At 45.1% G+C, this 23,227-nt stretch overlaps 1 protein-coding gene across 3 annotated transcripts in view; it reads right to left on the reverse strand.

Moving 5' to 3' along the window:
- The window catches only part of UVSSA (UV stimulated scaffold protein A), a 189,569-nt gene that overhangs the window by 22,414 nt on the left and 143,928 nt on the right, over positions 1 to 23,227 (reverse strand). For 2 of the 3 annotated variants that reach the window (XM_089692281.1, XM_089692279.1), the window contains one exon: positions 13,207 to 19,390. The exons of the other annotated variant lie outside the window; for it this stretch is intronic. In XM_089692281.1, coding sequence (XP_089548407.1) covers positions 19,380 to 19,390 — 11 coding nt within the window. In that variant the 3' untranslated portion in view covers positions 13,207 to 19,379. Of the gene's footprint in view, positions 1 to 13,206; positions 19,391 to 23,227 lie in introns of those variants that run through there. 3 annotated transcript variants of the gene reach the window in all.

A 23,227-nucleotide genomic window follows, 5' to 3' on the forward strand; every position in this document is an offset into this window, starting at 1 on the left:
GAGGCGTCCAACAGAGATGCTCAAATACCGATGACCTGTTGGGAAACACGAAGGTACCTCTAAGAGAAGATACCTAGTGATGCAGTTGGAGATAGCAATAAAATTCAGTCTGGGGGGGGGCCTGATAAGCTTCCTGTATGAAAGCCCAAGAGGGGAATGTTCGTGAAAAAAGAAAATGACGAACCTGAGTAAAACCGTAGTCGGACCACCACTTGAAGGCGGTTGGCTGATCCAATCTGGGGGGAAAAAGGGGGTTATTAAACAAGGACATTAGGGGTAGGTATGGAGACATGAGGCCACCTGAAAACCTGAGTCCCAAATCTTCAAATTGTGTAACATAAGGGGGCTTAATGTAGCAGGATGAAGTTTATGAAGGAGCCACAGCAGGGTCTTGACTTGGACCGGGGCACAGTTAGGGATTCCAAAAATTCCAAAGTGGAATATCAGATGTCGCAAACAGTAAAGTAAGTGGAGCTGAGCAGCCTGGTAATATTTAATATTTGGAACCCCTAAGCCCCCTTGAAGTCTATGAGAAAACATAGTAAAGCGCAAGACCCTCAGTCACTTAAAGGCCCAAATGAAAGTAAGGATCTTATTTTGTAATAAACGCAGGAAGAAACAGGAATAGGCAACGTACAAAAAAAAAATAAAGGCTTTTAGGAAGTTTAGTAATTTTTATGGCATGTATACGACCAATCCAGGATAGTGAGGGGAATGGCCATGATTGCAGAAGGGAAGTAATAGTACACAGTGGATCCAGATATTTAACATAATCAGTAGAGATGAGCGAATCGAACTTGGCGAAGTGGAATTCGTTTCGAATATTAGGAAAATTTTGGAAATTTTTCCAAAAATGGCGGCGACATGTGCGGCGAGGGAGCGGGGATCTCTGGGAAGGCGCGCAGACAAGGTGCGCTGACCCATAATGCATTCATTCATGACATGTGATCGCATTAGCCAATCAGCAGCCAGCCAGCCAGCACTGTGTAATGGTCGAGCTATAAATTGCGGCCATTTTAGAATTCTCCATTTGCCTCCAGTCATTCAAGAGAGGCAGACCTGGCTGTATTGAGGGAGAGAGTTAGGGACACAGAAACGTTACTTAGGGCCAGAGAAACGTTACTTAGGGACACAGAAACGTTACTTAGGGCCACAGAAACGTTACTTAGGGCCACAGAATCGTTACTTAGGGCCACAGAATCGTTACTTCGGGCCACAGAAACGTTACTTAGGGCCACAGAAACGTTACTTCGGGCCACAGAATCGTTACTTAGGGACACAGAATTTTTACTCAGGGACAGACACAGAATTGTTACTGAGGGACACAGAATTGTTATTGAGGGACACAGAATTGTTACTCAGGGACAGACACAGAATTGTTACTCAGGGACAGACACAGAATTGTTACTGAGGGACACAGAATTGTTACTGAGGGACACAGAATTGTTACTCAGGGACAGACACAGAATTGTTACTTAGGGACAGACACAGAATTGTTACTCAGGGACAGACACAGAATTGTTACTCAGGGACAGACACAGAATTGTTACTGAGGGACACAGAATTGTTACTGAGGGACAGACACAGAATTGTTACTCAGGGACAGACACAGAATTGTTACTCAGGGACAGACACAGAATTGTTACTGAGGGACACAGAATTGTTACTGAGGGACACAGAATTGTTACTCAGGGACAGACACAGAATTGTTACTCAGGGACAGACACAGAATTGTTACTGAGGGACACAGAATTGTTACTGAGGGACACAGAATTGTTACTGAGGGACACAGAATTGTTACTCAGGGACAGACACAGAATTGTTACTGAGGGACAGACACAGAATTGTTACTGAGGGACAGACACAGAATTGTTACTGAGGGACACAGAATTGTTACTGAGGGACACAGAATTGTTACTCAGGGACAGACACAGAATTGTTACTCAGGGACAGACACAGAATTATTACTCAGGGACAGACACAGAATTGTTACTGAGGGACACAGAATTGTTACTGAGGGACACAGAATTGTTACTCAGGGACACAGAATTGTTACTCAGTGACACAGAATTGTTACTCAGGGACAGACACAGAATTGTTACTGAGGGACAGACACAGAATTGTTACTGAGGGACACAGAATTGTTACTCAGGGACAGACACAGAATTGTTACTGAGGGACACAGAATTGTTACTGAGGGACACAGAATTGTTACTCAGGGACACAGAATTGTTACTCAGGGACAGACACAGAATTGTTACTGAGGGACACAGAATTGTTACTCAGGGACAGACACAGAATTGTTACTGAGGGACACAGAATTGTTACTCAGGGACAGACACAGAATTGTTACTGAGGGACACAGAATTGTTACTGAGGGACACAGAATTGTTACTGAGGGACACAGAATTGTTACTCAGGGACAGACACAGAATTGTTACTCAGGGACATAGAATTGTTACTCAGGGACACAGAATCGTTGAATTAAAGAGTATGTCAGACAACACGCAGAGGAGTGGCAGAGGAGGCAATGTTTTAGGAGCGAGCAGACGTGGCAGCAGAGGAAGGGGTCGAGGCAGCACTAGTCGCAGCCAGAGGCCAGTGCTCCCGGTGTCATCCAGCGGTCGTGTCTCCACCGACAACCCTGCCGTCATCGATTGGTTGGCTCGGTCGTCTTCCTCTTCCCAGGTCACCTCTGACACCTACAGCCAATGGTCGGTGGGTACGTCAGACACAACCGTTAGTTGGCATGGCCCGGGAGCAAGCCCACTGAAATCACGTATCCTCTACCTGCCCCTGTCCTTTGGTGTTCCCTCACCAAGCGAAGTATCGCATGCTGTGGGCTCAGCCCCACTGTACAGTGAGGAAGAGCTAACAGAGGGCGGTCAGGAACGGGGGGAGACATCCGCCTCTTCAGCAGCCAGGCGAAGAAGTAGTGGCGAGGAGAGTGGCTCGGTAGCCGGTTTAGGGACAGGTCTGTCTTCTGACCCACACGCAGCCGAGGGGGCTAGTAGTGAGGCGGAGACCCTAATTGATGATGATGAGGCTGATCGCACTTGGCAGCCTCGTCGTCATCAGGCTATTGCTTCCGCATCATCAGGAGAAGAGGGTGGCAGCTTGGCAGCGAGCAAAACAGTCGGTGGGTTGCCCAGGAGGCAGCAGGGTCGCAGCAGTGTCAGTGGAGGCAAACGGCCACGGAGTAGAGCACCAGCTCCACTGCAGCCTACCACCACGGCCAGTAGTGGTGCCGGTGTGCACGGAGGAAGTAGCAGTCAGCCAGTGAGGAGTATCGGGGGCAAAGTTTCCTACTCGGCAGTGTGGCAATTTTTCGTCAAGCCGCCCGAGGAAGTAAACGTAGCCGTATGTCGACTATGTGGCCAGAAAGTCAAGCGTGGCCAGGGGGCCCATGTTGGGACTACAGCGTTGCGGCAGCATATGCAGCGTCGCCATTTGGTGGCCTGGGAAAACCGTGATAAAGATACGGCGGTTCTGCCTGCCCCAGCCCCCGCTCCATCACCCGCTCCGTTACTTGCTCCGTCACCCGACGTCAATCGCCCTCTATCAGCCAGTCAAGGCTCCAACACCTCTGCTGAGGGGAGTTGTCGCTCGTTGGCATCTTCCGCTCGTTCAGATGCTCCTTCTCCTGCTACTCCTCTTCACGGATTCCGTCAGCAGTCTTTCTTGGAATCCGTTTCCAAGAGACAACAGTTTGCGAGCACGCACCCGACGGTGCAAAAGCTGAACGTCCTCCTGTCCAAGTTGCTGGTGCTGCAGTCCCTCCCTTTCCAAGTGGTGGACTCAGCACCTTTCCGAGAAATGATGGCTTGTGCCGCGCCGCGGTGGAGAGTGCCAAGCCGTCATTTCTTCACCAAAAAGGCAGTGCCAGCCCTGCATTCACATGTAGAAGAGATGGTGGGCCAGTCTTTGAGCATGTCGGTCTCTGCCAAAGTGCACGGCAGCGCCGACGTGTGGAGCTGTAACTACGGTCAGGGACAGTACATGTCATTTACGGCCCACTGGGTGAACGTGGTGCCGGCACAGCCGCACCAGCAACTTGGACAGGTCACGCCGCTTTTGCCTCCACGTTTGCACGTCCTTGGTCCACAAAAGATGTCCGCCTCTACCACCTCTTCTTCCGCCGTGTCCTCAGCCGCCACCCCCGTGCCAAGTCCCATTACTCGACCGGCATATCACATGTGCAGGGCGCAACAGTGTCACGCTGTGCTGCACCTGGTATGCCTTGGCGAACGTAGTCACACAGGGGAGGAACTTCTGAGTGTAATGAACAGAGAAATCGACAGATGGCTGTCTCCGCGCAAACTGAAAATCGGAACCATGTTGACCGACAACGGAAAGAACATGGTGTCTGCTCTGCGTCAAGGAAGGTTGTGCCATGCGCCATGCATGGCTCACGTGTTCAATCTGGTTGTCAAGCGGTTCCTAAAATCCACCATCCCACTGCAAAACATCCTTAAAATGTCACGTAAACTTTGCATGCATTTCAGCCATTCCTACACCGCAAAGCACACCCTCCTTGAGCTGCAGCGGCAGAACGGAATTCCACAGCATCGCCTGATCTGCGACGTTGCAACAAGGTGGAATTCAACCCTACACATGTTAGACCGCCTTTACGAACAGCGAAAGGCCATCACCGATTTCCTGATGTTACAAGCGGATAAAGGTACTCCCCTGTGTAACTTAGATGTCAGCCATTGGCAGCTCATGCGTGACACCTGCCGCTTGCTCAGGCCCTTTGAGGAGGCCACGCTATTCGTGAGTCGGCAGGACTATGGGATGAACGACGTCATTCCTCTGTTGCACGTCCTGGAACAAATGCTGTTAACAATGGCTGGTCAGGGTGCGGTAGACGTGGCGCACAGATCTCAACGCCACATGACCCCTGTGGGGGCAGGACAGGAAGAAGAGGAGGAGGTAGAGGAGGACATTTGTGCTCAGGAATTATTGAGTGAAATGGGTGGTTTTTCCACTCAGCGGACAGGAGTGGAGGAGCAGGAGCATCTGGTAGAGGAGGAGGAGGAGGAGACAGAGGACCCAGACGCACCGTGGCAGTATGCTGTGGAGATGGAGGCAGGGAGTCCCTCGCATTCCTTGGCACAAATGGCCCATAGCATGCTCGGTTGCTTGCGTAGCGACAGCCGAATAATAACCATCAGACAGAGGGATGACTTTTGGCTGTCCACCTTGTTGGACCCTCGCTACCGTTCAAAAATGGTGGCCTTTTTCACACCTGCTGAGAGGGAGGCCAAAATAACGTACTATAAAAACCACCTATGTAGTCAGTTGGTCTCTGCCTTTCTGCGCCAACGTCCATCCTCAGACACTGTGGGCCCTGTGCGGTCGCGTTCCGCTGCCATGGCAGCAGGGGAGGGGTGGGGTGGTAGGAGCAGTGGCAGCTCCACCAGCAGCGGCTGCCTCAGTCTGCAGTCGATGATGAGTAGCTTTCTTCACCAGCGCAGTGAGGAAACTACTAACCAGCCGCAGCAGCAGCAGCATCAGGTGGACCTGGAGCAGGACCTCAAACAACAGGCTTGGGCCTACTTGGACAGCACCCTGCCAACCGAGGTAGACAATCCCCTTGACTACTGGGCAATGAAACTTGACCTTTGGCCCCAACTAGCTGAATTTGCCCTTGAAAGACTGTCATGCCCGGCCAGTAGCGTGGCATCGGAGCGCGTGTTTAGTGCGGCAGGAGGTATTGTAACTCCGCGGAGGACACGACTGTCCACCCAAAGTGTGGAGAGACTCACGTTTGTGAAAATGAATCAGGCGTGGATTAGTCTGGATTTCAAACCACCAGTTCCTGACACAACTGACTAAATCCGCAATGAATCATGCCCCAAACATGTGCCACTTTCAGGTCTCCTCACACTGCTGGTGTGTTCCATTTTTTGTCATAGGGTGCTGGCAGATTACGGGCCTCCCATTGCTGCTGCCAGGCCCGTAATCTGCCATGGGCCCCTGTACCGCCTCCTCATGCTGCTGCCAGGTCCACAGTGTCTCATGGGTCCCTGTACAGCCTCCCATTGCTGCTGTCTCCATCGCCACACTCTGCCATGTGCCACTTTCAGGTCTCCTCACACTGCTGGTGTGTTCCATTTTGTCATAGGGTGCTGGCAGATTACGGGCCTCCCATTGCTGCTGCCAGGCCCGTAATCTGCCATGGGCCCCTGTACCGCCTCCTCATGCTGCTGCCAGGTCCACAGTGTCTCATGGGTCCCTGTACGGCCTCCCATTGCTGCTGTCTCCATCGCCACACTCTGCCATGTGCCACTTTCAGGTCTCCTCACACTGCTGGTGTGTTCCATTTTGTCATAGGGTGCTGGCAGATTACGGGCCTCCCATTGCTGCTGCCAGGCCTGTAATCTGCCATGGGCCCCTGTACCGCCTCTTCATGCTGCTGCCAGGTCCAGAGTGTCTCATGGGTCCCTGTACGGCCTCCCATTGCTGCTGTCTCCATCACCACACTCTGCCATGTGCCACTTTCAGGTCTCCTCACACTGCTGGTGTGTTCCATTTTTTGTCATAGGGTGCTGGCAGATTACGGGCCTCCAATTGCTGCTGCCAGGCCCGTAATCTGCCATGGGCCCCTGTACCGCCTCTTCATGCTGCTTCCAGGTCCAGAGTGTCTCATGGGTCCCATTGCTGCTGTCTCCATCGCCACACTCTGCCATGTGCCACTTTCAGGTCTCCTCACACTGCTGGTGTGTTCCATTTTTTGTGATAGGGTGCTGGCAGATTACGGGCCTCCCATTGCTGCTGCCAGGCCTGTAATCTGCCATGGGCCCCTGTACCGCCTCTTCATGCTGCTGCCAGGTCCAGAGTCTCTCATGGGTCCCTGTACGGCCTCCCATTGCTGCTGTCTCCATCGCCACACTCTGCCATGTGCCACTTTCAGGTCTCCTCACACTGCTGGTGTGTTCCATTTTTTGTCATAGGGTGCTGGCAGATTACGGGCCTCCCATTGCTGCTGCCAGGCCTGTAATCTGCCATGGGCCCCTGTACCGCCTCTTCATGCTGCTGCCAGGTCCAGAGTGTCTCATGGGTCCCTGTACGGCCTCCCATTGCTGCTGTCTCCATCGCCACACTCTGCCATGTGCCACTTTCAGGTCTCCTCACACTGCTGGTGTGTTCCATTTTTTGTCATAGGGTGCTGGCAGATTACGGGCCTCCCATTGCTGCTGCCAGGCCCGTAATCTGCCATGGGCCCCTGTACCGCCTCTTCATGCTGCTGCCAGGTCCAGAGTCTCTCATGGGTCCCTGTACGGCCTCCCATTGCTGCTGTCTCCATCGCCACACTCTGCCATGTGCCAATTTCAGATCTCCTCACACTGCTGGTGTGTTCCATTTTTTGTCATAGGGTGCTGGCAGATTACGGGCCTCCCATTGCTGCTGCCAGGCCCGTAATCTGCCATGGGCCCCCGTACCGACTCCTCATGCTGTGACGTTGCAACAAGGTGGAATTCAATCCTACATATGTTAGACCGCCTTTACGAACAGCGAAAGGCCATCACAGATTCCTGATGTTACAAGCGGATAAAGGTACTCCCCTGTGTAACTTAGATGTCAGCCATTGGCAGCTCATGCGTGACACCTGCCGCTTGCTCAGGCCCTTTGAGGAGGCCACGCTATTCGTGAGTCGGCAGGACTATGGGATGAACGACGTCATTCCTCTGTTGCATGTCCTGGAACAAATGCTGTTAACAATGGCTGGTCAGGGTGCGGTAGACGTGGCGCACAGATCTCAACGCCACATGACCCCTGTGGGGGCAGGACAGGAAGAAGAGGAGGAGGTAGAGGAGGACATTGGTGCTCAGGAATTATTGAGTGAAATGGGTGGTTTTTCCACTCAGCGGACAGGAGTGGAGGAGCAGGAGCATCTGGTAGAGGAGGAGGAGGAGACAGAGGACCCAGACGCACCGTGGCAGTATGCTGTGGAGATGGAGGCAGGGAGTCCCTCGCATTCCTTGGCACAAATGGCCCATAGCATGCTCGGTTGCTTGCGTAGCGACAGCCGAATAATAACCATCAGACAGAGGGATGACTTTTGGCTGTCCACCTTGTTGGACCCTCGCTACCGTTCAAAAATGGTGGCCTTTTTCACACCTGCTGAGAGGGAGGCCAAAATAACGTACTATAAAAACCACCTATGTAGTCAGTTGGTCTCTGCCTTTCTGCGCCAGCGTCCATCCTCAGACACTGTGGGCCCTGTGCGCTCGCGTTCCGCTGCCATGGCAGCAGGGGAGGGGTGGGGTGGTAGGAGCAGTGGCAGCTCCACCAGCAGCGGCTGCCTCAGTCTGCAGTCGATGAGTAGCTTTCTTCACCAGCGCAGTGAGGAAACTAACCAGCCGCAGCAGCAGCAGCATCAGGTGGACCTGGAGTAGGACCTCAAACAACAGGCTTGGGCCTACTTGGACAGCACCCTGCCAACCGAGGTAGACAATCCCCTTGACTACTGGGCAACAAAACTTGACCTTTGGCCCAAACTAGCTGAATTTGCCCTTGAAAGGCTGTCATGCCCGGCCAGTAGCGTGGCATCGGAGCGCGTGTTTAGTGCGGCAGGAGGTATTGTAACTCCGCGGAGGACACGACTGTCCACCCAAAGTGTGGAGAGACTCACGTTTGTGAAAATGAATCAGGCGTGGATTAGTCTGGATTTCAAACCACCAGTTCCTGACACAACTGACTAAATCCGCCATGAATCATGCCCCAAACATGTGCCACTTTCAGGTCTCCTCACACTGCTGGTGTGTTCCATTTTTTGTCATAGGGTGCTGGCAGATTATGGGCCTCCCATTGCTGCTGCCAGGCCCGTAATCTGCCATGGGCCCCCGTACCGCCTCCTCATGCTGCTGCCAGGTCAAGAGTGTGTCATGGGTCCCTGTACAGCCTCCCATTGCTGCTGTCTCCATCGCCACACTCTGCCATGTGCCACTTTCAGGTCTCCTCACACTGCTGGTGGGTTCCATTTTTGTCATAGGGTGCTGTATGGCCTCCCATTGCTGCTGCCTCCACCGCCACACTGTGGCTCCACACTCTGGTTTTGGCCCCGTGACTGCCCAAATGAGTGAAGGGTGCGGTGATTCTAAGATCGACGGCACTCATCTGCATGTCATACTGACTGACAGTATTATTTCTCTGCCCCAGCAGACTCCAAGGGCATTTAAATTAAAGGTACAGTGTTCTGCACTAATATGAAGGCTCTCTGAAGCCTAGAAACACCCTTTTATAAGTTTAATTCGCAACGAATCAAATTTATTCCTCGAATTCGCCGAATCAAATTGTTGAATACTTCGCTCATCTCTAATAATCAGGTTTATTCTTTCTTTACAGCTATTATTTTGGGTTATATCATGAATCAGATGCTTTTGTACTGTATCTTGCTATATCTACCTTTGGTTTGTCCCTCTTGAGTCCCTGCAGTCCCTTTTCCACAGCTTCCGGGTCAGACATTCCTGGTGGTTGCCTTTTAGAAACCGTGCTATGCATACTAAATCTTAGCTGATTTCTAAGTAGCGGGTCCCTATAGTGGCCCTTGAGGATTTAATAGTACTATTCATTATTAGTTGTGCTACATACCTTAAATTGATGTCATACTTTACAGATATTCATACAATATATTGCCAAAAGTATTGGGCCAGCCCTCCAAATAATTGGATTCAGGTGTTCCAATCACCTCCATGGCCACAGGTGTATAAAATCAAGCGTCTAGGCATGCAGACTGCTTCTACAAACATTTGTAAAAAAAAAACATAGGTCAGTCTCAGGAGCTCAGTGAATTCAAGCATGGTACCGTGATAGGTTGCCACCTGTGCAATAAGTCCATCCATGAAATATCCTTGCTACAAAATATTCCATGGTCAATGGTCAGTGGTATTGTAACAAAGTGGAAGCAACTAGAAACAACAACTCAGCCACAAAGTGGTAGGCCACATAAAATGGCAGAGTGGAGTCAGCACATGCTGAAGTGCACACAGTGCACAGAAGTCGCCAACTGTCTGCAGAGTAAATAGCTAAAGACTTCCAAACTTTATGTGGCCTTCAGATTAGCACAACAGTGTGTAGAGATCTTCATGGAATGGGTTTGCATGGCTGAGCAGCTGCACCCAAGCCCTACATCACCAAGTGCAATGCAAAGCATCAGATGCAGTGGTGTAAAGCACACCGCCACTGAACTCTAGAGCAGTGGAGACGTGTTCTCTGGAGTGGTGAACCATGCGTCTCTGTCTGGCAATCTGATGAACGTGTTTGGGTTTGGTGGTTGCCAGGAGAATGGTATTTGCCTCACTGCATTGTGCCAAGTGTAAAGTTTAGTGGAGTGGGGATTATGGTGTGGGGTTGTTTTTATCTTGTATGAAATGTATTATGGAATCATTACGAATCAGCTTAACAATGTTTTTAATCCATTTTCCATATAATGTAATGAGAATTGTATTTATTCTTCAATCAAACTGTGTACAATGTACTTAATGTGTGTTGCACCTTATTGAAAAACCCAGGGCACATCATTGGATGGATTAGACCCCGTGTTCTATTTCTTTATGCAACCAAAGGAACACAAATTCTTGCTTAAGTTTTAATTTATGACTCTTAGACATGGGCTGAGCTGTCTTGTCTTGTGTCTTTGTGTATTGTTTGTGTATTTTAGGGGAGCGTTGTGTTGCTATGAACACTATTCATCTCACACAAATGTGGGACAATCCCTGGTTTCATAGACTCTTCATTCATCTCATTCAAATTGGGTGCCAGTATGCCTGTTCTGCCCCATCTTCCAGGTATTTTTCTAGTCTTGTATTAACCCCTTGACGCCGACGTAACACAAATATGCGGCCTCACGGACCTGGGCTTTTTTCCGTGGGGCCGCATATTTGCGTACCTGTCTTTGTGCTGGGAGCGCGCCGCTCGGCGCGCTCCCAGCACCAAGACCGCGGTGTCACTGAGAGCCCCGGGTCCCGTTCTAACGATCTAACGATCGGGACCCGGGACTCCCGATTCCAGGTCACGTGATCGCTGTGATAGCCTCTGATTGGCTATCACAGTGATCAATCACTGTGCAGCCCGGCCCCCTTGTTTTCTCTCTCTCTATGAATGGAGAAGAGAGATACATTGTATCTCTCGAACTCCTGACACAGAGAGAGAAAAAAAAGTTTGTAAAAAAAAAAAAAAGATAAATAAATATTAAAAAATAAAGAAAAATACCTAGATCAAGGTTTGATCTAGTTCAGTACCAGGGTTAGTGTTTGGGTCAAGGTCAGGGTCAAAGGTCAGGGTCAAGGGCAAAGGTCAGGGTCAAAGGTCAGGATTTAAAAAAAAATTGGTATCAGTGTCAGTTAGTGTTAATGTCAATGTCAGTGACAGTGTGTTTTATATATAAAAAAAAGACAAAAACAAAATGCGCACTGTTGTTTCTGGACTGTACTACGGGTACAAACAACAAATAACATACACATATATGGTATCGCTGCGATCGTCAAGAACTGGAGAATGTATTTTGAGTTGTTCTTTGGTGGTAGGTTATGGTCGTAACAAGAAACACACAGTTAAATTTAAAAAAATGATTTTTTTTACTATTTTGGCCCAGTTTTCCTTTAATAATAAAAAAAAATTAGGAGCTATCCATGACCATTTACCACCAAATGAAAGCCCAATTTGTCCTGAAAAAAACAAGGTATAATCCACCTGGATGTACAAAGTAGTTGTGACGATATGTACGGTTTTACTAACACGTCAACGTTGCAGAATTGTGCTTAGGCATTTAGATTTGTTTTACCCTTAGGCGTGAAGGGGTTAAACAGCATGAAGTTATTTTTTTTTTTTGTAGTATGCTGACGTCTACTGGTGGCTTCAATTCGTTTACTAATTTGATGTTGGTATCTTCCACAATTCCTCCCCCCCCCCCTCATTTAGTGCTTGTTGGCTCTTCGCTAGACCCTCACCACCTCCCCCTCAGTTAGTGTTAGTTCTTTGCAGAGACAGGTCTCAGGAAAGTCGGTGTCTTCCTATAATTCAAAAGACTGGAAAAACATCCTCTGTACTGCCATTAGCTGACGTAAAAGTGCATTGTATTCAACTTGTTTCTTACTGAAGAGTTAAACTGCCTGTGGAAGGCACCAAGTCAGCAAGTGATCATAATGTCCAGACAGACTGGGTCTGAGGAGGTATATCAAAGTGGCATTTGAAGCAGAACAATGCCAGTACATTATCTATACTAGTTATTCAATGTAGGCGTGTTAATTAGAAGGCACTGGTCTTTCTAATTTGACTTCATACACGAGTATGGAGTATCTGCTCCATTATCCTTCTCATGTGTGAGTACACTTCCTCTGCACAGGATCTGTAGCCATAATCACATTTGTCTACATTTTGATTCCTCTGCCTCCCCCCACCCCCATGCATATAGTGACTTACAAAGGTACATGATCCAAAATCCATCTACCTGGTCATCCTAATATATAATAGGTCCAAGGTACCAAATATCATCCATTCTTGGAAGGGTTTTATCTTAATCTAAACAGCAAGAGAAAGCTTTCTCCATCCATCATACAGGACAAAATTATTTCTCCAGGGAACCAGCAGATATTGACCTAGCTCCAAGTCTGTCTGTTTGTTGGGGATCCAAAAATATTCTACAGTCACCTGTGATAAGTAGTGGATGTTGTGCATTTGAGAATGCTCCGGCCATTGACCCCATAAGAAGGAAAAAAAAAAAAAAAGCAGTGGGGGAGTATTTACTCCAAGAATTGCATAAAGAATTTGAACAAATATCGCTACTAATTCAAATTTTACACATTTAGAATTTGTACAATTTTTACTTTACTGTAAACCCATTCCCTACAGTCACATACCCAGGACAACAGGTTTAGCTGCAGAGAAGCAAAGGAAGGAGAGGATATTCTTCTGGGAAGAGGAACATTAAAAGAAAACCATGCACGGGTAAAGTAAACATTGCTTTAAGAAGATCCTATATATCTATCCTGAGTAGAATAATCCCAATGAAACAGCAGGCAACTGCCATCCTGGGAACAAGCCCACCAGCTATCCCATCCATCCTGTTGCAGAGGTTTGTCTATGCACTACAATGGCCTAATACCATTTGCTATAATTTAGACCATGTGGTCATCCTTAGTGACTTCATATCGTCAGTCATGGGAATGATCAGAATCAGCCAATAAATCAAAAAGACAATAATTGTATAGAAAAACTTTATAAAATTAAAACGCAGAATTCAGTGTCCACAAATTCAACAGTAAAACACAACTACAAAGGAAATGACATATCCATAAAACAGAAATAGGATATATAAAATATACAGAGCTAAAAAAGCATGTCAGTATAAGGTCAGCTCTAGTAGACTGTGGGTGACATTTATTACATTCCAGACAGGTCTGTAAATTGACAATTTTTGTATGTTATATAGAAAAGTATGGCTGTGTAATTGTTACCACCAGAGAAGATAATTAGGAAGATCTAAAAAAAAGCTTCCAAATAATTTTTTTTTTTTTGCCAGACTTTCACACCACCACCCCCTCTGATAAACTGCCCCTACTTATCAACTGCCAATCAAGAAAAGGGTTTAAACGACTCTGCAAAAACGATATTTGAACTGAAATGCCTAGCCATACTACACCACATAAGTGTTTTCCAAAAAAACAAAGGTTGATACAAGAAAATGTCCCAAACGTGAGCACAGGGAACAATATAACAAGGTGCAGTTATGGAAGATTACCAAAAAAGCTTAGGAAATCAGGCTTTCCCCAACACTCCTTGGTATACTGATGAAGCAACATGCTTTATGTGTTGGTGCAGGCTTTTATTTTCCAATGACTGACTGGTGGGCACCATCCACCAATTTACAACAGCACCCAACATGGACTGTGGCAGAGTCTGCAAGATATACAACAGATACAACTTCTGCTTAAAAAGCAGCCCAACAACCACCAAGCAGTTTAAAACTTGAAATGAAAAATGCTTGTAGAAAACTATTTTAACTCTTATTGGTGATATTAGAGAAAATCCTCATTGCAAATCACCATCATCTTCCATGACACTACCTGGATACATTTACCAGATAAAAAGTCCCTATTATAAATGAAGCATCCAGAGACGACATAAAAGCTGGAAATAAACCAAGCTTCCAAAGGAGGACATGGAGTACTAGGGGAAGGGGCCCTTATGAAGTACTTTCTGTTCCAGCTAGTAACTGAGAATAAGTTATGAAGGCATTGTGTTTTCAAAGGACCAACTGTAACGATCCCAGAGGATGAACTATTCTACATGTTTTAAGGTACTGGGCCTGAAGTAATTCTTCTAAAAAGATATGTTTTAGCCCTAATTGTTGCTTGCATTAAGATAGAAAAAGTGGATTTAAAGTCTAAGACTATTCTCCTTCTCCCCCGCTATCCCCAATTCAAATATAAGACCACAGTCAGCTTAACAACCAGATTTTCAAGCTTTCTTTCTGCTGTTTGAACAGCCAATCAGTGCCTTGCTTGTACATTGATTTTTGGTCTTAGCCCAGATCCAGAGGTAGTGATCCTCTGGTAGGCAGAAGAGGGAAGCTCTTAAAATTGAAAATATCTGTACAGCTACTTGTATTCATAGTGGTTAGCAAGGTAAGGTGGGGAACTATACTTTGTTAGAATTAGGTGTGCAGCAATTGAGAAAGCAAGCATTAAAAAGCTGTGGCGCCAACCAGAACTCTTAACATGCTGGAAAGGTCTCTTTCAAATAAACCGATAATCTGCAAACCCGCAAGAATGATCCTGGTTAATGTGCAAACATTCAAAAAAGTAAGGAAAGAACACCAGTACAGTTTACCTGTGGAACCAGGGGAAGATTAGTATTAATTTGTGGTCTTCATGGCTGATTTTTATTCCAGCTCTAGTAAAATGTATTATACAGCATGAAAATGAAAAATGTCAAGGTAAAGACCAGCGGGAAGGTCAACTATCAATTTCATGGTCCTTTTACAATACAAAGAGGTCATCAAGCTGAAACTGTAATCTTCATCATATGCAGTCCTGTATATTAAACAGTTCATTTTCACCTTTACTGCTAGTCCACTTCCATATATCTTATAGACACTACAAATAGTGTCTACAAAGTGGTAAGTGCGCTGGGAAATTTTCTTTTTTGACATGCATTGCCCTTCCATGTCCTCCTTGCTGCAAAGGCCAGTTATAGGTTGGGGTGGTTGCCATTTGATTGTATTATTTCTAGCCTGCAAGCTGATCAGCATCTTGGACCGCCAAGTCATTATCTTATTGGGCAGCTGATGAACTCAGCAAAACTCCTACAGTCTTCCATCTACTATCATTTTTCATAGATACAGGGAATGATCCAGCTCCTCACGGACCACTAAAACTAGCCACACACAACTTGAATTTTGGCCAGTTCCAACTCAAGTAGCCAAATTTTGAGCTGCAGGTGGCCCTGTTGCCACCACCAGAGCTTCACAAAATTCAATTTCAAATTCAAAAGGAGCTGGGTTGAAATTTGTCGACAAACAATGACTCTATCCAGCCAAATGCAGTCACTGTTCAGGTGTTCAAGTAGCAACAGGTGTTGCGGCTTCTTGAATACAATAGCTATTAGGGAAGAATCCTTCATCCATGCTGTTTAGCATGGATTGAGGTATCTACGTACTTTTGTGGGATAAACAAGGGAAAACTCAGCGTGTATGGCTAGTTTTACAGATCCGGTTTTAATTGCCATGTCATTCTATGACAGATCTCTAAAACATGACCTTCCTAATGAATCGTAGACCAGATTTATCCCTTAAGTCAGGTGCACATCATGCACAAGTGCTAGGGTTGAATGGCTGGGAAGAGGAAAGATTCCAGCAGTCCCATAGCATAATTTTCACTAAATATGACCTTGATGTGAAAGGCTGGGGTTACACAGCATGAAATATATAAGATTGTATGACATTTTGAGTCACTAAGTTATGACAGCGAGTGAGAAGGTATCTTGCAAATTTTTTTAACTGGTTGCAGTCAGCATTCTCCAGAACCTGCATAAATTGTGTAGGTCCCTGATGAACTCATTGCAGATAACCAGGTCAATCCACTATAGTAAAGTTCTAAAGAAGTACAGCTGTAGTAAGTCAATATATCCTGCCGTACATACATAGCCTCAAAAACATATCTTACTATATCAAAATGTATTTATTTAACAATGTGGTCAGATTGTTAAAATTCCTTTAAATTAAATACATTTATTCAGAATTTAATGTAGTTCATTTAAAGCATTAGACCAGATCCATATCAAGCTAAAATTTCAGTTTAACATTGTTGCTGCTAAGTTGAATCACATGCTGGATGCTTAAAGGGAAACTATAAATGTTTGGATTCAATGGTATTTTACATTTTTCAGGTTTATACTGAAGTTATAAATATAGCTTTTTATGATAAGAAAAAAATATTTGTTTTACGGGGTTTAAAACACACAGCAGGAGCTGTTTGCCTTCACATGCTCTCTAAATTTATAATAAAACATCAGAGATGTGTATACTGAGCAGGATGAGGAGAGTAACTACTCTGACTTCTTCCCTGCTGTAAATTTGAGTTTTAAGAAGTATGGCTAAAGCTTTTTTTTTTGCTATACTTCTCCTATGTATCACAGGAATGCGGTTAGTTCTGCACTCCTGTGACCAATTTTCAGCCATCAGTGGGCTAAAGCCTGCTGTCAGCTGACATCACAGAGCCAGTTCAGGTTTTGAAAAGATCCCAACCATATGGTTGGGATCCGCCCAGAAGCCTGGACCAACAGCTGAGAGCCTGAGCCAGTAGCTCGTGCCCCCTTCACAGCCCAGCACTCCAGTGAGCGCTGGAGGGGTAGAGCAGAGAGCTCAGAGCAGAGGGGAGAACTGAGCGATCAGCGGCCTTTGATCTCTCAGTTCTCAGTGCAGATCAGGCGGAGGACAGATGCAGCAAGGACAGAAGACGGATCAATGCTGCATCCACCTAGGTGAGTAAAAAATGTTTTGTTGCGATTCCTATACTTCTCTTTTAGGCTATTGAGCTGTGTAATTAGGCTGTTTAGACTAAAGCAGATAGAGGAAACCGTGAAAAAGAGCCTAGAGCTCCACCTGGTGAGTCGATGAGATTACAAAATATTCATATGTAATATTTTACATTTTTTTTTAGCCTAGACTAGAAAAAAAAAAAAAAAAGATACTGTATGTACAAAACTATTATACATTTCCTGTAAACCCAACCAGAATCACAGACATAGAAGTCAGTTATACATTCTATTTAGAACTTCTGCTTTCATGTAATAGCAATTGTGCAGCGTGTCAACCCAAAAGGAACCAGTGTTTGACCATGCTGCCCAGTACCTTCTGTAACAACAGACCTGGTCAGACATGCCCCCTTCTCTGGTACTTTATTTCTACTGTGAGAAAAGGTATTTAAAGAGACACAGGAAGAAAAGGCATTATCATTATAATTGCCTCTCCAGTGACCCAGATCTACTAACTTGACTCTTCCAAAACCATGACCTTTTTAGCATTCAACACTTGACTGTGTGCCCTAACACAACCTGTAGTTCCATCCCAACCCCTACCTCACTCTATGTTCCATAGTGCCAAAGTGGCCAAACACAGCATGGAGAGGGGTCACGGGCATCCAACACTCATGGAAATGTTGACTGCTTATAAATTCTGATGGAATCCATAGTTTACATTGAGACCCAGGACACTGAAAAGGGCAGTATAATACATTTTCTCTTGTAGGGGGCTATTTTTGAGATTTGTTTTGGAGAAGACTATGTCACGTTAAGGAATTTCTATGCAAAAATCAAATAACAATTTATACTTATGCTGTGCAGCATATGTACACAAATACAATAAAATATATTATAGAATACCCTTTTTTGTAAAATAAAAAACAAAGTTCTGTCAAGTACAAAGAACTAAACATGTCAACACAAAAAAAACTGCATTTGTGTAGGTGTGTGTTTATGTTCTTTTAAACTTTATTTTTTTTTAATTCTTTTTTTTTAACTAAAACCTTATTGCTATTACAAAGGGGATAAAGAGTCCCCTATGCAATATTGGCCAGGATTTGACAGCTCTGAACCTGCAAGTGCTCAGAGCTGCACACTTCTTGGTTCATACTAACCTAGAAGATCAGAGAAAGGATATATTATGATGCTCTCCATCCTGACGCCCACCATGGAGATCCTGAACACCCAGAAGGGGCAGGTAATCCTAGGACATATGGGAGGAACCGTCACACAGACTGTAGCCGCCGATATTACTAAAAAGCCAACAGTTCAATCTAAAATGGTAAACAAACTCTGGGCTGCTATAGCATCCGGGAGTTTGTTTACATGTTACTGCTGCCATCAACGTAATCCTTTGGTCAACGGCAATATAAGGGTTTTATTACTCATAAATTCCTTACACTGGTGAGCTATCCTAACCAGAATTCCCAGTTGTGAGCAATTGTCATAGCAATTACAAAGTTAAAGAAGGTTATCATACACTTCTGGAACAAAAATCCATTATGCAGAAAAGAAAAAACAGGGAGCCAAGCTGTAAAAGACACCTTTGCTATGGCCCAGAGGGATGGCACAAGATGAAAACTACTCTGGTGCTGCCAGAAACACTTGGATATAATAAGTCAGTAGGGGGTTCAACCAAACAGAAATACTCTTGGCTGCAGTTGTCCTCTAAAGTAAAGCCATTGCTGATCTAAATGTGAAAATACTAGTTGCTTGGTTCTCATGTAGATTGACTAGCTTCAACGAGTAACAGACATGGAATGAGTTTGCGATCAGAATAGTCAGGTATCCTTATCTGCATACTTGTCCCAGATCAATGAAATACTGAAGCAAAATCACTAGCAAAGCGGCCAGAAAACTAGCATTTTCAAAAGAGGGGTCCGCAATGGCAGTCTCCATGTTTCTGGCAAAAAATTATAAAGCAATTGCTTATAAATGGAGAATGACCATTAAAATCTCCATAAGAATTTTCCTAAAATGTATAAGCTATATAGAAAAGCATCTTCAGTTGATTCATTCTTGGCATCCTTTGCTTTGTTTGTAGATAACTGCACTTTTTCCCTCTTTAAAAAATAAACCAGATATCTGCAAAACCATTCCAAGAGTAGAAAAAAAAAAAAAAAGACCAGGTATAACAAATGACACAAATAAGTTAAGACATAGCCATTAAGGAAAAAAATACACTTATAACACAACAATTTTTCGTTAAAGGTCCTTAAAACAAGTCTTCCATGTAAAAGCCGGCCGGGTGGTTTATCTTTCTTCTGATTTTTAATTTAATGCGTAATTAAACTGGTTTGCAAACTTCTCGTGGCGCCTCTTATCCATTTGGTTCATTGCGCTTATCACCCGTTTCACTGATCCCCTGCGAGACGAAGGCAAAGGAGAAAAGCCGTTAGCCCAAAAATAAACACATAAAGTCAAGCTCAAGTAAAGTCAAGACGGGATGTTTATAGATATGTTTAAAAAAACAAGGCGGTATCATTAATTACCGCTGGGTCCTCCTAACGTTGAGCTGATGAGGCAGAACAAATTAGACGTGTTAACTAAATTAAGTACGGCAATACAAATAGTTTTAATTCAACAAGGTTTTAATAAGAGGAGTGAAGTAATGGAAGGCTCGCTTTAATGTGCCCACTACACCTTTGTCATTATTCTTTAACACCGACCTTACAAGATAAATGGCAAACCTCCAAGCTTCTGAACGAGCCAGGCTGCCACAGACAAAGGCAAAGCATCCTTATTATCAAAACTCTTGGGGGGAAGACGACTGTTTTTATTCTCAGGCTGGGGTTCAGGCTAAAGTTGTCTTCAAGATCATGATGGTTGGGGTATGTACTGTTAACTCTTTTATGGTTGGGCTTTTTAAAAGTGAAACTACAGTATATTTTCACTTTATAAGACTGAATTCTGGGTATGGCAATTTTTACATAGCTACATTTGTCCGGTACGTGCCATGCCTGTGGAAGCTGAAAATCACTTTAGTAGGCACCACTACCACAATGATTTACACTGGCTCCTAGGACTCTTGCCAAGTGGTTGTCCTGCTGCTTTCTGAACACATTCACAGAAACATTCAGGACACACTTTTGAACTTGTGGGGAAGGTGACTGTCTAAATTCCCGGGTTGGGGTTCAGGCTAAAGCTGTCTTAAAGGTCATGATGGTTGGGGTATGCATTGTTAACTCTTTTATGGTTGGGCTTTTTAAAGGGAAACTACAGTACGTGTTCCTGGATTGAATGAGGTGGAGACTGCAATGTCACCAGCCCACTTCTCCACCTTGTACATTCAGAGAACACTAAGCATTCTCTGAGAAAATGCAAAGGGGAGCTGCTCAACACAGGGTCCAAAAGCTAGCAGAGATCCCTGTAATAGTGGCGTCTACTAAAGTGATTTCAAGCTTCTATGGGGATCCCACAGGTATAGAACATATATGCTAACACTGGTCCAAGCTGGACTATGTAAAAATTGCCATATCTGGAATTAAGATTTAAGTTTTTACAGTAACTATTTTTATTATATAGTATTTATATAGGACCAGCAGTTTGTACACTGCTTTACAAAGGGAGACAATACAGTTACAATACAATTCAAGACAAGAGGGTTAAGAGGGCTCTGCTCATGACAGCTTACAATCTAGTAGGTGGGGGAGTAAGAGATAGTTGTACAGGAGTAAGGAGTTCCAGAGGATGGGAGAGGCTCGGGAGAAGTCATGGAGGTGATCATGGGAGGGGGTGACAAGGAGCCCAGAGAAGGAGGTCTTGGAAGAAAGCCAAGAGGAAGGTTTGGGCGATATCTTGAGATGAGGTTGGTGATGTAGCTTGGGGCAGAGTTGTAGATGGCTTTGTATTTTGAATTTTATTGTTGGGTGAGCAGAGGCCAGTGAGGGGATTGGCAGGGAGGCAAACATTCAGGCATGTTATTTTTGACTAAATATTTCCATGATCCAAGTTTTGCCTATCCTATAAAGAGGTGAGTACACACTCCTACTAAGTTATATGCACAAACAGGAATACGATCAACATCCCTTCTTAATGACTGCGGAGATCTGTTTGGTTAGCCTTTTAGAGAATCTACCAATTTCAATCAGGTTGGACCTGACACATGCACTCTCATATGGACAAAGAACAGCAGTGAACCACAATCAGTGGGCAGCACTTTGAATTAGAAAGCCAAAGTCTGCCTTTTTAATGATCAAGCAAATACAGTTACCCCCACTTACATATATACTTCCAAACCCCACACAGAAACCAACTTTTTTTAAAGACACCCATTGATTAGCGTTTGTTAAGATATTTTACATTATGATGGACATATTCAAAAATAAATTAAAAAGTAGATCTTCAACCTGAACACAATCTTTTCTACAGTTTCTAATGTCAAAGCAGGGGTATTGAATTAAAATTTAGGGAGGTCCGGTCCCTAAAATTTTCTTCTGGCCGAGGTCCGAACAGGGTGTTCCCATCACTGTGCCCCCTTACAATAGGTGCCACCATCAGAGTGCAACTTTACATCATGTATACCCATCACATCAGGTGTGCCTATCAAAGTGCTCCTTTACATCAGTTGTCCCCATCATAGTGCCACCTTACATCAGGTATTCCCATCAGAGTGCCACCTTACACTCAAAGTACCCCTTTCCATCATATTTCCCCATCAGAGTGCCCCTTTACATCATATTCCCCATCGGAGTGCCCCTTAACATAAAATAAGGGGCATGCTGATGGTCACATTTTATGTTAAGGGGCACATAAAATGTGATAATATAAATGTGCCCATCAGAGTGCCCCTGTAAGACTACACCCTAGCTTGAGGGCACACAGGAGCTGTGCCAAGATCCTTGCTGAAAGATGCTTGTGTACAGGCAGGGAGTGGGAGCCGGAGAGACAGTGAGCCGCAAAGGGCGGGGCACACACGTGATGTCATCAATTGCCATAACGACTGCCCTGCTCAGAGGGAGGATCTGCCATTGCGGGCTGGCGGTCTAGAAGAGAGTGCTGCTGAGGCTGTTCTCGGATCGCGGTCCGACATTTAGTGACCACTGCTGTATAGGTTTCTAAATATAACCAATTTAAAATTTCATCTCAGTTCTGAAGGTTAAGCAAGTTAGCTTATCTCAAGAGCACCATGCCCCAGAATATGTGTTTCATCATAGAAGTCCAAAGGTAACAAGCCAACACGATTTAGAGGCTACAAAGTTCTGGATTCATCAGGTTTTCAAGGGCTTATATGAAAAGAGTAATGGACTTTGAAGGGTTAAATGGACTCAGACAAGCATCTGTTGAAGCTGCCAACTTCTAAGAGGTTTAAAGAGCCACCTAAACCAGAGTCATTGTATTCTTCAGTGTGGACTTATCCTAACACTGAGAAACTAAACTAGCTCTGGTGCAGTACCTCCTACTCACCTCCTCAAAGATAATTTTTGGTCTGTGTCCACCTTGTTTTAACATCATGGTAGTCATTAGGAGCCATAACGCATTTGTACCATTCCATCATCTTGATGTACACAAAAAAGAGGGCCCATTTGACCAATGTGCTTCCATTTAGGAGAAAAACTGGTCAGAAGACACTTGGAGATGGCTAGAAGGTACATGTAAAGTACATCTGATAGTCTAATGATTGAACAATGTCTCTGGCCACCATATGGCTCCATGTTCTATGTTTGAAGCCCAGAGATTATATCCTGAAACCAAATACAATCTTTCAAACAGATATCAACAAAGCATTAAAACCTCTCAATTACTTTTATGGGGAGGAGTGGCTATGTAAAACTAGTGCTAAACTACACTGGACACTGAAGTGGCCACAGGATTTAACCCGTTTGTGGTTTTTACCCACATAGGTGTGTTTCAGCTCAGATATGTGCTACTAGTAAATAGAAAACGTAATTCACCATGGGGGAAAATGGAAGATTTTAGTGCACCATTTGATGCCCATATTCACAGAGGTCCAGTTGAATTGAAGGTAAATACCACATTGAAAAACTGCTATTCAATATCCATTTATTGATACAAAAGGCTCATATCCAGCCAACTAAAACTTATGCATTTCAGCCACTTAGGCCTTAGATCACAGCTATGACTAAGGCCTACGTGACTGAAACGCGTACAATTTTCAGTTGCCTGGATTTGAGCCTTTTGTATCAATAAATGGATATTCAATAGCATATTTTCACTGGGTGCTGACTTTCAATTCAAGTGG

This window comes from Staurois parvus, unplaced genomic scaffold (assembly GCF_062004578.1).
Source record: "Staurois parvus isolate SC_StPar_1 unplaced genomic scaffold, SC_StPar_1.0 ptg000581l, whole genome shotgun sequence".
NCBI classification, from domain to species: Eukaryota; Metazoa; Chordata; class Amphibia; order Anura; family Ranidae; genus Staurois; species Staurois parvus.